The sequence below is a fragment of the Ostrea edulis genome, chromosome 1 (assembly GCF_947568905.1).
Source record: "Ostrea edulis chromosome 1, xbOstEdul1.1, whole genome shotgun sequence".
NCBI lineage: Eukaryota > Metazoa > Mollusca > Bivalvia > Ostreida > Ostreidae > Ostrea > Ostrea edulis.
This window is the reverse complement of record NC_079164.1, coordinates 20827811-20844002: the sequence shown is the minus strand read 5'-3', so window position 1 is coordinate 20844002 and position 16192 is coordinate 20827811. Positions and strand designations below refer to the sequence as shown.

Genomic DNA, 16192 nt, shown 5'->3' with positions numbered 1-16192 from the left:
TCAAATACATGTTCAATACTACTGTACATAGTTTTGTCCTAGGAACACAGTTATCTCCCTGTAAAAACAAGTATGACAAGAAAACAGAATTATCTCCCTGTAACAGAGAAGTATGACAGGAAAACACAGTTACCTCCCTGTAACACACAAGTATGACAAGAGAACAGTTATTTCCCTATAACACACAAGTATGACAGGAACACAGTTATCTCCCTGTAACACACAAGTATGACAGGAACACAGTTATCTCCCTGTAACACACAAGTATGACAGGAACACAGTTACCTCCCTGTAACACACAAGTATGACAGGAACACAGTTACCTCCCTGTAACACACAAGTATGACAGGAACACAGTTACCTCCCTGTAACACACAAGTATGACAGGAACACAGTTATCTCCCTGTAACACACAAGTATGACAGGAACACAGTTATCTCCCTGTAACACACAAGTATGACAGGAACACAGTTCCTGAAACAAACAAAAATTTCAGGGAACATATGAGAAGCCATTTCAGCTATGAAGTTTAAAGTTCTTTGATGTGTAATTTGTATCTTCAAATGCATGTTCAATACTACTGTACATAACTTTGTCCCAAGAATACAACATTCAGCTTTATTTTTCAAAAGTTTAATACTAAGATCAGGATTGTTCTTCATGTGGGAACATTACAGGAATGGTATTTGCAATCCTAGATTTTGCCCGATCCACTAGGATTTCATTATATCCTTGGCCTGTTTCCAAGGCGATCTTGCGTTGTTTGACCTCTGTCATGACCTCCAGTCCATGTTTATTTACTAAATGCTTGTTCAAGTTCCCCTTCAACTTACAGCTGTGTTCACATAAGTGGCACTTGTGGGGTTTGAAATTCTGAAACAAAAAGGGATAACTGAATCAAGAATTTCAGTGTTGAATTCAGATAAAAAGAAATCATAAAACCTTAGAATGTAACATGTTCTGTTCAGACTTGTACTTGTTACTTGGATCAAAGAGACAATGAAGAAGAAACAGAATAATTATACAAGCTCTGTACATTACATGCCTGCTTTAGTATTTTTAAGAAATAAACTTTGTTTTTGAAAATACATGATGGTATGAATTGTAATGCTTCATGCTGGCATACTTTTCATGGAGCATGAACGTGCTAGTATCTGGCATGAAGCAATGCAGTTCATAACCTCATGTATTTTCAAAACTGAAGTTCACTTCTTATATTTACATTCTACTTTCCTTTCTGTCAGAATCAATAGACATACTACATTTATTTGTATTTATACGCGCACTGTTCACAACTGCAACGCATCTATCAGAAAATGGCTATCATTACAATTTGTACAGAAATCAAAGGCAAAAACATTGAAAATGTAAATATCATAAAATGACTAAAATCACACGTCAAGGGTTATTGATTCGTTACCTCGCACTAACCCTTGACATCAGTCACCATTCAAAACATGGGTTTGGGACAGAGGATGACGCAATAAGCTAAAATCAAATCATCCAATGAGATTCCTTGTTTAAGATGCAAGTTTGGTGAGAAGAAAAACAGAAAGTAAACAATGGTCTTCCTGGGGTACTTTTCTCAACATCATGAAAATTGCATGTTGATTTCATATGTATTGTAATTAATAATTCACATTTCTGTCCCTTAAATGTTGTTGCTATTTATTAATCTATTTCAATTTTAAATAACTTGTTCAATTTGTTGAAACACAATCGACAAAGATACTTTGAAAATCTATCGTTTTCACACGGCTCATATTCTAAAACTTCGACTAATCGTTCCTTTAAAAATAAATAAATTTCTGAAAATCAAACGACAATCACAAATTGTACAACATGTTGCCAAAGCCGCGCCATGTGTGTTTAGTTTTGTTTTCAACTGAATATAAAAGCCATTGTCTGATTGGCTCCACTCTACAGACAGAAAACCAATCATATGCTCCATCTCGAGCCCATGTTTTGAATGGTGACTGATGTCAAGGGTTAGTGTGAGGTAACGAATCAATAACCCTCGACTTGTGAAGATGTGGGACAGTAGTACTGAAATTACTACAAACACTTACAATATTGGTGCAATTACCACAAACACTTACGATATTGGTGTAATTACTAGTAACATTTTAAAATACAGTATTGGTGTAATTACTACAAACACTTACAGTATTGGTGTAATTACTACAAACACTTACAGTATTGGTGTAATTACTACAAACATTTACAGTATTGGTGTAATTACTACAAACACAGTATTGGTGTAATTACTACAAACACTTACAGTATTGGTGTAATTACTACAAACACTTACAGTATTGGTGTAATTACTACAAACATTTACAGTATTGGTGTAATTACTACAAACACAGTATTGGTGTAATTACTACAAACACTTACAGTATTGGTGTAATTACTACAAACATTTACAGTATTGGTGTAATTACTACAAACACAGTATTGATGTAATTACTACAAACATTTACAGTATTGGTGTAATTACTACAAACACAGTATTGGTGTAATTACTACAAACACAGTATTGGTATAATTACTACAAACATTTACAGTATTGGTGTAATTACTACAAACACTTACGGTATTGGTGTAATTACTACAAACACTTACAGTATTGGTGTAATTACCACAAACACTTACTACAGTATTGGTGTAATTACTACAAACACTTACGGTATTGGTGTAATTACTACAAACACGGTATTGGTGTAATTACTACAAACACTTACAGTATTGGTGTAATTACTACAAACATTTACAGTATTGGTGTAATTACTACAAACACTTACAGTATTGGTGTGCTTCCCAGTGATGTGGTTTTTCAAGATGTGTTTGAACTTTGTGAAGAAATTACAGCCATCATGGGGACATCTTACTGTCTCTGCTCCTGTAAACCAAGACAAATCACTATAATGATGTTGTTGGTGTTATTACTGTTATAAATATATAGGTACCCACTTTGAGCTGTGTTGCCATACCTATAACTACAATTACAGTACTGATTAATTGAATATTGTTTAATGTCCCTCTCGAGAATATTTCACTCATATGGAGACGTCACCACTACCAGTGAAAGGCTGCAAAATTTATGCCTATGCTCAGCGCTTATGGCCATTGAGCAGGGAGGAATCTTTATCGTGCAATACCTGCTGTGACATGGGACCTCGGTTTTTGTGATCTCATCCGAAGGACCGCCCCATTTAGTCACCTCTTCCTACAAACAAGGGGGTACTGAGGGCCTATTCTAACCCAGATCCCAAAAGCATTTAATTTCGTTGGGACAAAGAATATAGTGTAGCAATGATTATATAAAAATCTGTCCATACATCAAAGTAATACAATCGCAAAAAACGAGGAAATAGTCTGTGACATTGATGTATACAGTAAATTAAAATCAATATTTCACAAAAACATTATCTGGTACACTAAATCACAAAATCTCCCGTGATTCATTTAACAACCTCTCACTGAGTAGCTGTGTACTTACTGTGTCGTTTTTCATTTAACAACCTCTCACTGAGTAGCTGTGTACTTACTGTGTCGTTTTTCTCACTGAGTAGCTGTGTACTTACTGTGTCGTTTTTCTCACTGAGTAGCTGTGTACTTACTGTGTCGTTTTTCTCACTGAGTAGCTGTGTACTTACTGTGTCGTTTTTCATTTAACAACCTCTCACTGAGTAGCTGTGTACTTACTGTCTCGTTTTTCATTTAACAACCTCTCACTGAGTAGCTGTGTACTTACTGTGTCGTTTTTCTCACTGAGTAGCTGTGTACTTAGTGTGTCGTTTTTCGTCATTTAACAACCTCTCACTGAGTAGCTGTGTACTTACTGTGTCGTTTTTCGTGACTCTTCAGATTATACATGGATGGGAACGCCTTATCACATTGAGAACATATGAATGCCTTTTCTCGTCCTGTTAATCAATATATCACCATCAATTTTCATACACACTATCACAAAAATATGTCAATTCTATCAGTAAATAAAATTCATGTACAGCTACAGTCTAGAAATAAGTCCTCATTACAAAAAAATCAGCCTCACCATCATGCATAGCTACGTGTCTGTTGAACTGGGTCCGATTCAGTGAGTAGTAATCACATTTTTCACACTGGTGTCTACAATTCAAAATACACATGTTTATACGCATGTATATACTGTAAATGAAATCAGAGATAGAGACACTCCGAATCCATTGATTGATATAATGTGCATTACACATCATTTATTCATTATATTGATGAGCATAATGCTCGAAGTACTAGTAATTGAAGAATGAAATTAATTCTCAATTTTATAAGGAAGAGAAGTTAAAGGGAAAAGCAACCCAAAAGATTTTTACATGATAAAATATAGGATTAATCATATGATACGGATTTGTCATACAATTCTGTTGATATATGGCCTAGATAAGCTTCAGTACTATTTTGAAAACGTTAAAAATTGAAATTCCAGGAGGCTGCCATGATGTGTAACTCTTTTGTATTCAAGACAACAAAAGTCAATAATTTTGACGTCACACTGTCTGTTCCTGTTTTGATGAGATTCTAAGATCATCAAAGATGTGCATGTGGTAGATCTTACAAATAAATAGGTTGATGCCTTTCTGTCAAGCAGTTAATTACACTAATGAGAAGGGGAGATGTGAAAAAAGTTTTTTCTCTCTCGAAATTCCCGACCCAACCAAGTCATTTGAAAAGAAAAGACAACGTAAACTGTGGATCCATCATTTGCGTAATGACAAGTTGAGGTTCGAGACATTTGTATGAAGAACGTGTACCGTCTGCCTGGTCTGCGACTCGACTGAATGTTTTCTTTTCTCAATTTCTTCTTGTGAACAAACAGGCTCAAATCTATACAGCTCAAAACTTAACTGTTCGTGACTTGTCATGTTTACAGTGCTACTGATGAAATAAACTGGAACATACGGTGTGACGTCATAAATCAAACATCAATGGCCGATCTCCTAGCGGTGGGTAATTTAAAATACATGATAGATTAATATTGATTTAATTGTTAAGCACGGATTTTTGTTGTTAAAGACTGTCAATTACGATATCAGTAAGTGATACTTTATTCATGAAAGCAACTATGTGGTTAGGGTTGCCTTTCCCTCTAAGTTTAAACATATTACACCAGCAAAATTTCTAAATTGAACTAGTGAATGAAAATGATTCCTATTTCTACGCACACTTTGGTTTTCTTTGGTACTGGGACGTTATGAAGCTTCAGGAGGTGGTTGTTTAGTTCCTGTCTCCCCACACTACTGTACGGACATAAATGACACAGCAGTCGTTTCTGGGTGCCAGTGTGGTACTCCATGTGTTTCTACAAGATACACACAAACTCCATGTAAACCGTGTAATCAAATGGCTAAATAAAAACCAATATCTAAATTTTCAATCTTTTAATTCGAATTGGCGTCTTCGGCGATCTATCTCAATGGGTTGAATCATCAAGGAAACAAAAAATATAGTTATGAACTTTAACTTGTTAAGATATTTTACTCTGAAATACAGTCATTTTTATTTTTGTTCATCAATTATTTATACAATAATAAGCAAGTCCCTCGGACTTCAGCCATTTATAATTGCTGAGTCCGAATATGGAATTTGCTAGTCCTGGACTTCGGGCTTCAAGACTTTTTAACCCCCGATACCCCATGTGCATCAAGGGAATCCCAACATGATGTATATAACTTAGATGCAACTGTCTAAATTTAGGTCTGAAAGCGCATAAACAACGAATTACTAAGAGGTATTTGATATTTTTATTTCTCTTTAACTTAGACATATGATACTGTAGCAAGTTTTACACAGATAAGACTACCAATGATTTCTGAAAATCTGAACTAAACACTTGACTGCAGGGATTAAACTTAACCCACAAATCATGGTAGCCAGCTGGGCCCCTAAAAATCAGATTGTGTTTGCCCAAGTTAAAAACTGGTTGCCCAGATGAAAATTGATGCAACAGAAAGTATACGATGTCAAACGTTTATTCATACGCCAATAAAAGAATATGCCTTTAAATCTTCCGAATTCGCTTTTCTCTTCTTCACACCTTGTATATATCGCCACATGTTTAGTTGTCATTGTCTGTTAGTAACTTGGAAACGATCAAATATGTGTGTAAATCACTGTATTAAAGCGTTTATATGCACTGATTTCGTATTTGAACTCAAAGCGGAAAAACATTTAAATCAAACCGGTAATAAATGGAAAATATCGATCGCAACCTGGGCAACGTAATACAAATTCTGCTCACCCAGCCAAATTTTCGGTTGCCATTGGCGACTGTTAATTTTAATCCCTGTCACTGAATTGATTCTTGCATTAGAAATGGCAGAGTGACAGTTGTTTGTAAGCACCTATTTAAAATCATAAAATTAATATCTTATTATGTCAGCATTTAGATAAAAAAAATTCTGTGAGAAATCAAAACAAATGATACAAAAATGATGACCACATAAATACTTCATGCTTGTATTATGATATTGTATATATAAGAGTCTGAGCCATGTTAATGTTTAGTTCTATATAACTTTATAAATTTTCTCTGTACTTGTTTACAATTTTGGGCGATGGATGTACAGTATGCTTCTCTGTAAGCCCACATTGGTTGAAAAAAGTATTCTATTCAATACTGTTTCCTAATTATCTCCCCTTGGTTGGGGGTGTGATGTGACCCTTCCTGTCAACAAACTTGAATCCCCTTCAATGTTGGATACTTTGAGTGGGAAGTTTAACTGAAATTTGCTGATCAGATTTCAAGAAGCCAAAAATATGAAAAGTCAATGCTGGATATATGATCAGAAAAACTCACTGGAGACTATGATTCAGGTGAGCCAAAAACTCACTGGAGACTACGATTCAGGTGAGCCAAAAACTCACTGGAGACTATGATTCAGGTGAGCTAAAAACTCACTGGAGACTATGCTTCAGGCGAGCTAAAAACTCAATGGAGACTATGATTCAGGTGAGCTTAAAAATAGACATAGTTGACTTTCGTATCTCACCTTCAGTGCCTGGCCTGTGAAGTACGTTTTGCCACACGTGTTACAAATGAAGGTGGGCCTGGACTCGGAGTGGGTGGATTGTATGTGATACTTGAGTACACTTTTGCTTTTGAAGGCTCTGCCACAAGTCTCACACATACAGGACAGACCGGAGTGGACCGTGTTCCGGTGTTCGGACAGTTTGTACGGGACTATTGTTTCAAACTCACACTCCTGGAAATACAGATATCAATACTCATAAATATTTGTGACTTTGTAACCAATAGATTAATTACTCTAAATTCACATATGAATACGTTAATGAAAAACTAGGTTCAAAATATTTGTATACATTATACTATGGTTATTTATTGTACATACAAACATGTATCAAATTGATAGATGTATACCTGTTCATCGCATCTGTAAATAGGATATTTTGATTTGTCATATGTAATTCCATGTTTCTTAAATTTGTGTTCGACAAGTGTGACATGATTGTTCGGCTTAGCATTACATATATCACACACAAATCTCTGTTTTTTGAAGTTGGAGGGATGGATTTCACGACGATGCTCTGTTAAGGACTGGGCATCCTTGAATACCATCTTACAGGTCCTACAGTTCACTCGCTTCTCCACTTGACTAGTGCCGAGGAACTCTTGGTCCTGTTGATAGGCTTCTGTAATGGTTCCGTCAGGATCAAACTGTTTTGTGATTGTCACTTTCTCTGCCTGTTGAGGCTTTGATTCATATACTTTCAGTTCACTTAAATCCATGAACATACAGGACTGCATTTCACTTGTTTCATCCTCCTTCTCAGTGGGAGTTGCTTCTTTTGTAAATTCACCACATGTCTCGGACACGAAGCTGTTAGGAGTCTGGTCCTGTTCCGGACTCTGATCAATCTTATTTTCTGTGAAATCTCCTTGGTTAACATTCTCCTCTAAGGACAAGTCCGGGTTGGTTATTGGCTGTATTGTGATCACAGATTCTGTGGACTGCTCTCTGATATCGGACACACTACACCCCTCATTCTTCTGACTTTTCTTTTCAATATAAGACACATCAGACTCGTCACTTATCTGGCTTTTCTTTTCAATATAAGACACATCAGATTCGTTACCAATCTGGCTTTTCTTTCCTTTCTTTGTGACAGTACGTTTGGTTTTCTTCCGACTTTTCCCTTTGCTTTCATCCACGGAAGCAGACTGCTTTCTTTTTTTTAGAACTAGTGCATTAGAAGTGTCATCCTCAGTGTTGAATATGTCGTAGGCTCCATGTTTGTTATTGTTTGTACCTTCAGTATCGTTTATTTTGTGCACAAACTCTGTCCTTCTCTCAGACAAATTAACTAGACTTTCGTGGTTAGCTATCCCTATCTCTGCCATAAACACAAGGCACTTTTCTAGAGCTTCATTTAGCCGTAACTCTGCACAAATGGCTGCTATCCTATCAGCATTACACTTGTTGATCATTAATTTTCCTGTGTATAACATATTCACAATTTTCCGCACATCTTCAATGTCGTAGTTAAGATGAAAGTTCGGATCCTTTGAATTGGTGTATGTTCTCATCGTGTCAGCTTCATAGAAGTATTGACTCCCAGCTACTAGGACCACTCGGTGAGCTGGGATGAAACCATTGGCTGTGATTATCATGACATCACACAGGTATCGCTTTCGTTGGAACATAAAAAAAGTTTCTGGAAGTTTGGAGATCAGGCTAGGAATATGAATCTCTTCACTCTCCACCATTTTTACAGGTATCTGAATAAAGATTGGAAGAAGTTTGTAATAAATCTGAAATCAACATGTGTTCAATCAAAGCTAATTATTATGTTTACTAATAATCACAAATGGACACTAACCACACTAATTGCAAGTGACCTTTGCCTAGTAAATATGTGAGTATGTGACAAATAGATCCCATTAGCACACACGTTATGCGAGTTTGTATGCAATACTGCATTATAAATATATGCATTTCTACAGGATAGGTTCATCTTCGCTAGCCAAAGGTTTTCGGTCCACTCTGCTCCCCGGAGTGGACCGAAAACCCTTGACTAGCGAAGATGGGATAGGTTAGACTCTGCACTACACTAATAAGTATGAGATCATAATTATTAAATAACAATGAAGTGATTGATGATTCTACCCATTTTAAAAGACAATTTAGCCCTTTGATTATTTCAGCAAAGAATGTGCAACCCTTCAACTACATCGCCTATCAATTTCAAAGCCAATATACCTTTATTTACTTTTTATACTGAGCAAAGGGCCAGTCTGCAAAACAAGTATTTGAAAGAAAAAAAACAAAAAGAGATAGATAATATCTACATAATACTGAAAATTCTGTGAGCCGTATGGATGTCACCATTTTGTTCAACTATCTGATTTCTTGGCTGTATCCATTTTAATTCATATGAAGCTGGAGTTCTGAGTAGTTGATTCATTAGTTGCTTCAACAGTTATTCGAGTTTTAAATTTTATTGCCAAAAAAAAACCCCACAAGGCTCCCACGTGCAATCTATTATTCAAATTTGTATACAGTGAAACTTCTCCAAACCGGTCCCACTGAAAACTGGTCCTCCCTGAATATCGACCGATTTTCAAAGTCCCTGCAGAAATCTTAACATTTCCTTGCAAAAAATTCTCACAAAACCGACCACCCCTGAAAACCAGACGTCAGCCACTTTTTACAGAACACCTGTTCACAAAAATGTGTAATTTCCCCTCATAATAATTGCCACTCTAGCAAAAGGAGAACATTTTAGCCATAGGGGTGATCAAAATCAGCCAGGTGTGAAAGTATGGACTGGAGGTGTGAAAAATACAAGTTGTCTCTATAATTTCTAAGGTTTACCTGTGGTATCAAGAGTGTTAGTGACCACCTGGCAAGTCCAAGTGACCCTTCCAAATGCTGTACAAAATGTATAATAAACAGATATTGAACATATTGAATGAATACAGTATCAAACACCATATTGTTGCACCACACTATCATACATACAATGTAACAAGTGGAAATGAATAAAGAAGAAACCCCTGACAGATAATGATAATTATCAAAAGATAGGCTAATTTTCTTGGTTACCATAGCCTTTCAATTCCCCAAAATATTCAAATTACAATTTTATACTTACCAATGTATTTTTCAAAAATGTCAAAACAAATGAGTTAATGATATATGCACTGGACGTAAACAGAGTTGTCAAAGTACTCTTATAGGTTTTCAATTTAAAATTTAATTAGATGATTTCACCGAAAATATTTCTCGTAATAAGTACCTGAAGGTACAAGCGGATTAATTTGATCTCCGCTAATAATTCAATCTAATTAAAATCAGACTTCTTAGATCCGTGCCATATACTCTGCTTAAGAAGATCTGACATAACCCGATTGGGGGTCATGTTTATGTGAACTTTATGTTAGCCAATCGTGTTGCCTATGAAATTGTCGGTGTTCACAAATCAAGGAAAATGGCTGCGATTGTTTGGTTTGAAAGAAAACACATTGCAGCTAGATGTGACGTCACAATGCACCATTTACATCTACTGGCGTTATATTCCTCGTGTTATTTAAGTAAAACATCTTGAAAACTATTCAAATCGTACCCATCCCTATTCATACATAAATCGGAATTCACAATTAATTTAATTTGGGTGTACAGTGAAACTTCTCTAAACCGGCCGGCCCTCAGACCGGAAAAATAAAACGGCCGGTTTGGAGGGGTGGCCGGTTAACGGAGAATTTAGCATTTAGAGACATTTTATCTCAATATTCACAAAATAGGTACTGTTCCCTTTCTTCTGATGATCTATGATCAATTATCGGCGGAGATCAAATTAGTCCGCTTGTACCTACAGGTAATTATACATGTGTAATATGGGACTTTCGAGATACGGATCCACTCGACTGTTATCGCGCGTTGAACGTCAATTGTAGGGCATGTCACTTCCGGATTACAATAACAACAAAGTAAACAAACATGGAATTCTTCAATTGCTATCAAATTCCTGCATTTAAATGCTATCTTTGAAAGAAAGGAATTACTACAACCATTTTATAGGAAAATGCATTTGATTAAAATATGCGAGTTGGCGAGAGAAATAAATCTAGGGAATATCTTGAGGATATCGGTAAAACCTCACGCCTTGCATCCAATGATACGCGTCTAAATGCACCTTTTCCCCTCCATCTAATTTACACCCAGGTACTAGGCACCAATAGTGACTCGGATCGTCATCGTGGGATTGCTCATAGCTCTTTACGGACCGTGTGCTAGCTAAACACCATTTGTATCGATGTCAACTTTGCCCTACAATTGGTTATTATCACGTGACCGTGGTGTGTAAACGTCAAATATAATCAGTCGTTCCGGCACATCCCGAAAGTTCCGTATTAATAAGATATATTCTCACTGAAATCATCTAATTCTAAACTGAAGATCTATAACAGGATTCCAATACATAAAGAAAACACAGAGGCATATTGGAATTCCTTTTACCTATAAAAAACTCTGTTTACATGCATCGCTTATATCATTAACAAATTTGATTTGACATTTTTGAAAAGTACAGTAGTAAATATGAAATTGTTATTTGAATATTTCTTACGAATTTTAAGTCTATGGAAACCAAGAAAATAAAGTTATCTTTTAATAATTATCATTAACAGTCATGGGTTTGTTTTCTTTATTAACTACAGCTTATATCCATACATTAGAATGGTGCAACAATATGGTGTTTGATATTGTATTCATTCAATATGTTCCTAACTGTTTTTTACATTTTGTACAGAATTTGGAAGGGTCACTTGGATTAGCTAAGTGTCAATTAACACCCTTGACAGCACAGGTAAACAATAGAAATCAAAGAGGCAGCCACTTGTGTTTTTCACACCTCCAGTGGATAATTTCCCACCTGGCCAGATGGTCAGTCAATTTGCACACCTGGACGATCTTGATCAATCTCTGGCCAAAATTTCTTGTTTTCAAAAAGTGGCCAGTATGATAAGGGAAATTGACATGTTTGTTAACAAATGTACTTTAAAAAGTGGCCGATGTCTGGTTTTCAGGGGTGGCCGGTTTTGTAAGACTTTCTAAGGAAATGTTAAGATTTCTGCCGGGACTTTGAAAATCGACCGATATTCAGGGAGAACCGGTTTTCTGAGGGGCCGGTTTGGAGAAGTTTCACTGTATTTTATATTGTATGTTTTGTTGTTTGTATGAACAGAATAGATTAGGCATTATTGCGAAAGTTTAAATTCGTTATGCAAGAATATACAATTTTACAGTGTGGAATAAACTTCGTGGGAGAGAGATTACAGCAACTTGTTTAAGAATTGTCAGGAACGCCTAAATAGCCATCATTGTCTGTATGGTGCAATCTGACTGGCTGATAGTTCTCATGAATATTCCAAGCAAAAGGTCATGTGGACATGACCCCCTATGGGGTTATGTCAGATCCTACTGTAGTGATTGTGAGCGTATTCTAGGATCTGATTTTAATTAGATTGCTGATAATTAATTATAGATCACCAGATCCCAGTGAACAGTACCTGTATAAGTATTAATGGCAGCAATCATACGGTTTGGGTTGGAAATAAACATTTAAGTCAATTATTTTGTTTCCTTTCCAAGAGTAAAATAATAGTGCTTGAACAATGCTAGAACTTTTCATTGCGATAGGGAGTTAATAGGATGTCTATGGCGAAAAGATGAAGCAGACAAGAAATTTAATTTAATTAATTTAATTGCAACAAGCAGCCGAAGTTCAGGCAAAATTCCCCAAATCACTTTGTGTGACACTGGTCTGAGATTCGGAAGAGGCGTCAGTCCAAATATCTCGCCTTCACAAATCGCGCTGAGATTAGACTGTTACTTGAGACACACCAATGACCATTTCATGCCTCGGTCAAACACTGGTTACACAATAAAATATTACTAGTGTCAAGAGAAGTCCAAATGTCATTATAAGACACGTTCATTTGTGATATCAGTAATATAAAAAATGCTGTATGGATACAAAATGAAATTTGACATTTCATGTACGGAATGTGCGATTTCAAACAATACCATTTGTTCAGATGCAGCATTTTTAAAATATTGTACTTAATATCTAAGCAATACTGGGCTTGAAAAAAAATATTACACATTGTATGTCTGTCAGTCTGTGACTGGTTAAAAGTCTGGCGGACTGATTGACAATTGACTGGTCAATTTTCTGAAACATCATTTTGGGAAACTCATTTGTACAATCTTAAGCACGCATTTGGCATTCCTCTGTAGATATCAGACGAACTCCATTAGTAAAGGTAAGTTTTACATAAGTGTTATAATATTGTCTGAGGCATATCGAATTAAACAGGTTGGGAACACTTCCCCTTTAGCGAGATATTCTCGCTAAAACGCGACTATCCCTCTCTAGCGAGAATAAATATATCGTGTACAACAGAGAAAAACACCCGCGGAATACATCTTTTCGTGATTCACGTGAAAAGAAGAAAAAGTGCTAAAATGTCTGATACTTCTGCAAATATATGAATCAAAACAAAAACACTCACGACGTGTATTGGATTTCAGACTGCTTCCCTCTTACGCAGCAACTTTGGTATGCAATTTTATTACTATGTTGTCAATTTCATAGAAACAATTCGCATCATGTTGAGTGCGTGTCGCACTTATTCAGCGTTGCACGGGATTTGCCATTATTTTCAATAAAGACGCCAAAACACCTGTTTATGGTAATGTTTATTTCTCGCTAAAGAGGGATAATCGCGTTTTAGCGAGAATATCTCGCTATAGGGGAAGTGTTCCCAACCTGTTAAATTCCATTATTACATTTTAATAACATTAACGATTGTTTAATTATTTCTGGAAAACTCTGGTGGACTGGTAATTTTTTATGCGGACTGGTTGAATTTATACCCTATCAGTAAGGCTGGACTGCTGACATTAAAAGTTACGTTTCAAGCCCTGCAATATCTCTCTCTCTCTCTCTCTCTCTCTGTGTGTGTGTGTGTGTGTGTATTTTCTCTTCTTTTTACGCTAAAGTTTGTCAACCATACCTCATTACCAGCACCTGTCCTGGAGTCGGGCATGACACAAAATAAGTCGTGCCAATCTAAAAATGATAACTTCACAAATGCAATTTGCAAAAAAGCAACTTAACTTACCACGCTACTTGTAGAATAGGTCGATAGTTTTCCTAATAAATATCAGTAAAAATTTTTTACCTGGTCATAAAGAGATCGAAATGCATGACTGGAATCAAAGCGTTTGTGTGACCAAAATCAGGTTATAAAATGCGGATATACGTTATGATGGAAAATATTTCTCCGAAATAGTTTAACATATATTTGCGAGAAGAAAATATGAATGTTTTTATTTAGGCAATGACATTGTTCGACTTAATATGTTTTACGGCGTGACCGTGTTTGAGGGCGAAGCAAAAAAGTTTTGACATTAGTATCTATATCCAAAACAGGACAAAAACAACCCAAGTTAGCACGCGGACGGAGCTGTATCAAAGCATCCTAATTTTTGGACATTTGATCCACCTATATATTGAACGCGGGAAATATAACGCAATTGATGTAAACAGTACATTGTGACGTCATATTCAGCGTCGTTATTTAGCAAATTTACAAACAAAGGGTTTGAACCACAACAAAAAACATGGCGTTAATCGTGGAGTGATTATATATGATTAAGAAAATAAGATTTACACGCTTTTACGGATTTTATGTGTAACATCTCAGAACGACGTGAACTAGGGTAGACGAGATTCAAAATGGAGGAATACATGTCCACGCGCTAATATTCGAATCGACGACATTGGTACCAAAATTTTCAAGTTCCATAGGTATGGTTTAATTTTTCATTATTTTCCTACAAACGGGATGATTTCAGCTTCTCCATCGTCAACTTCCCACATTTATGTAGCAATATTCCATTAATATGTTTTACGGCGTGACCGTGTTTGAGGGCGAAGCAAACAAATTTTGGCATTAGTCTCTATATCCAAAACAGAACAAAAACAACCCGAAGTTAGCACGAGGACGGAGCTGTATCAAAGCATCCTAATTTTGGATATTTGATCCACCTATATATTGAACGCGGGAAATATAACGCAATTGATGTAATCAGTACATTGTGACGTCATATTCAGCGTCGTTATTTAACAAATTTACAAACATAGCGTTTGAACCACAACAACAAACATGGCGTTAATGGTGGAGTGATTATATATGATTAAGAAAATAAGATTTACATGCTTTTACGAATTTTATGTAACATCTCAGAACGACGTGAACTAGGGTAGACGAGATTCAAAATGGAGAAATACATGTCCACGCGATAGTATTCGAATCGACGCCATTAGTACCAAAATTTTCAAGTTCCATAGGTATGGTTTAATTTTTCATTGTTTTCCTATATTTTCCTTTTAAACATGTATATATGTGTTACCTATAGGGAGAGCTCCGCTCTCACGGCCCTTCGGGCCGTGAGAGGGCTTCGCCCTCTATCACCTGCATATGGTGTTGATATATCTCAACTGATTCGATATGCAAGAGCTTGTTCTGGGTATAGTAAGTTTTTAAATCGAGGTAAGCTACTGACAAACAAGTTGATGGTACAGGGATTTCAACAGTCTCGCTTGAAGTCAGCATTTCGCAAATTCTATGGTCGTTATAACGATCTAGTTCGTCAATACAACCTCGCATTGGGTCAAATGCTGTCTGACGTGTTTCATACCGATTGTTAAGCCGTTCTTGGCACACTGATTTTGACTGCGGATAACTCCGTTTACCTGATCAGGATATGGGGCTCACGGCGGGTGTGACCGGTCAACAGGGGATGCTTACTCCTCCTAGGCACCTGATCCCACCTCTGGTGTGTCCAGGGGTCCGTGTTTGCCCAACTATCTATTTTGTATTGCCTGTAGGAGTTATGAGATTGATCACTGTTCGTTATCTTCACCTTGCATTGAGAAGTTTTAATGATTAATTTTTCGCTATATACTTACGGCCATTGAGCAGTGGGGGTTCTTTAGCGTGCCACACCCACTGTGACATGGGACATCCGTTTTTAAAGTCATCTCCGAGGACCCGTGACATTCACACCTGATGCCGAGCGTTTGGCGATGGGGAACTGGACCACTACCTGTTTTAACG

The 16192-nt window shown here is 36.5% G+C and overlaps 1 protein-coding gene across 1 annotated transcript in view; it reads right to left on the bottom strand.

Moving 5' to 3' along the window:
- LOC125663774 (zinc finger and BTB domain-containing protein 41-like) overlaps positions 1 to 14306 on the bottom strand; it is a 30554-nt gene extending 16248 nt beyond the window's left edge. The window contains exons 1-8 of the mRNA XM_056153022.1: positions 14252 to 14306; positions 7424 to 8782; positions 7035 to 7247; positions 5208 to 5344; positions 4061 to 4134; positions 3846 to 3929; positions 2805 to 2902; positions 676 to 873 (exon numbers count right to left, since the gene is read on the bottom strand). Of these exons, the coding sequence (XP_056008997.1) occupies positions 676 to 873; positions 2805 to 2902; positions 3846 to 3929; positions 4061 to 4134; positions 5208 to 5344; positions 7035 to 7247; positions 7424 to 8770 (2151 nt within the window). The 5' untranslated portion in view covers positions 8771 to 8782; positions 14252 to 14306. The remainder of the gene's footprint in view (positions 1 to 675; positions 874 to 2804; positions 2903 to 3845; positions 3930 to 4060; positions 4135 to 5207; positions 5345 to 7034; positions 7248 to 7423; positions 8783 to 14251) is intronic.
- Between the last annotated feature and the right edge of the window lie 1886 nt (positions 14307 to 16192).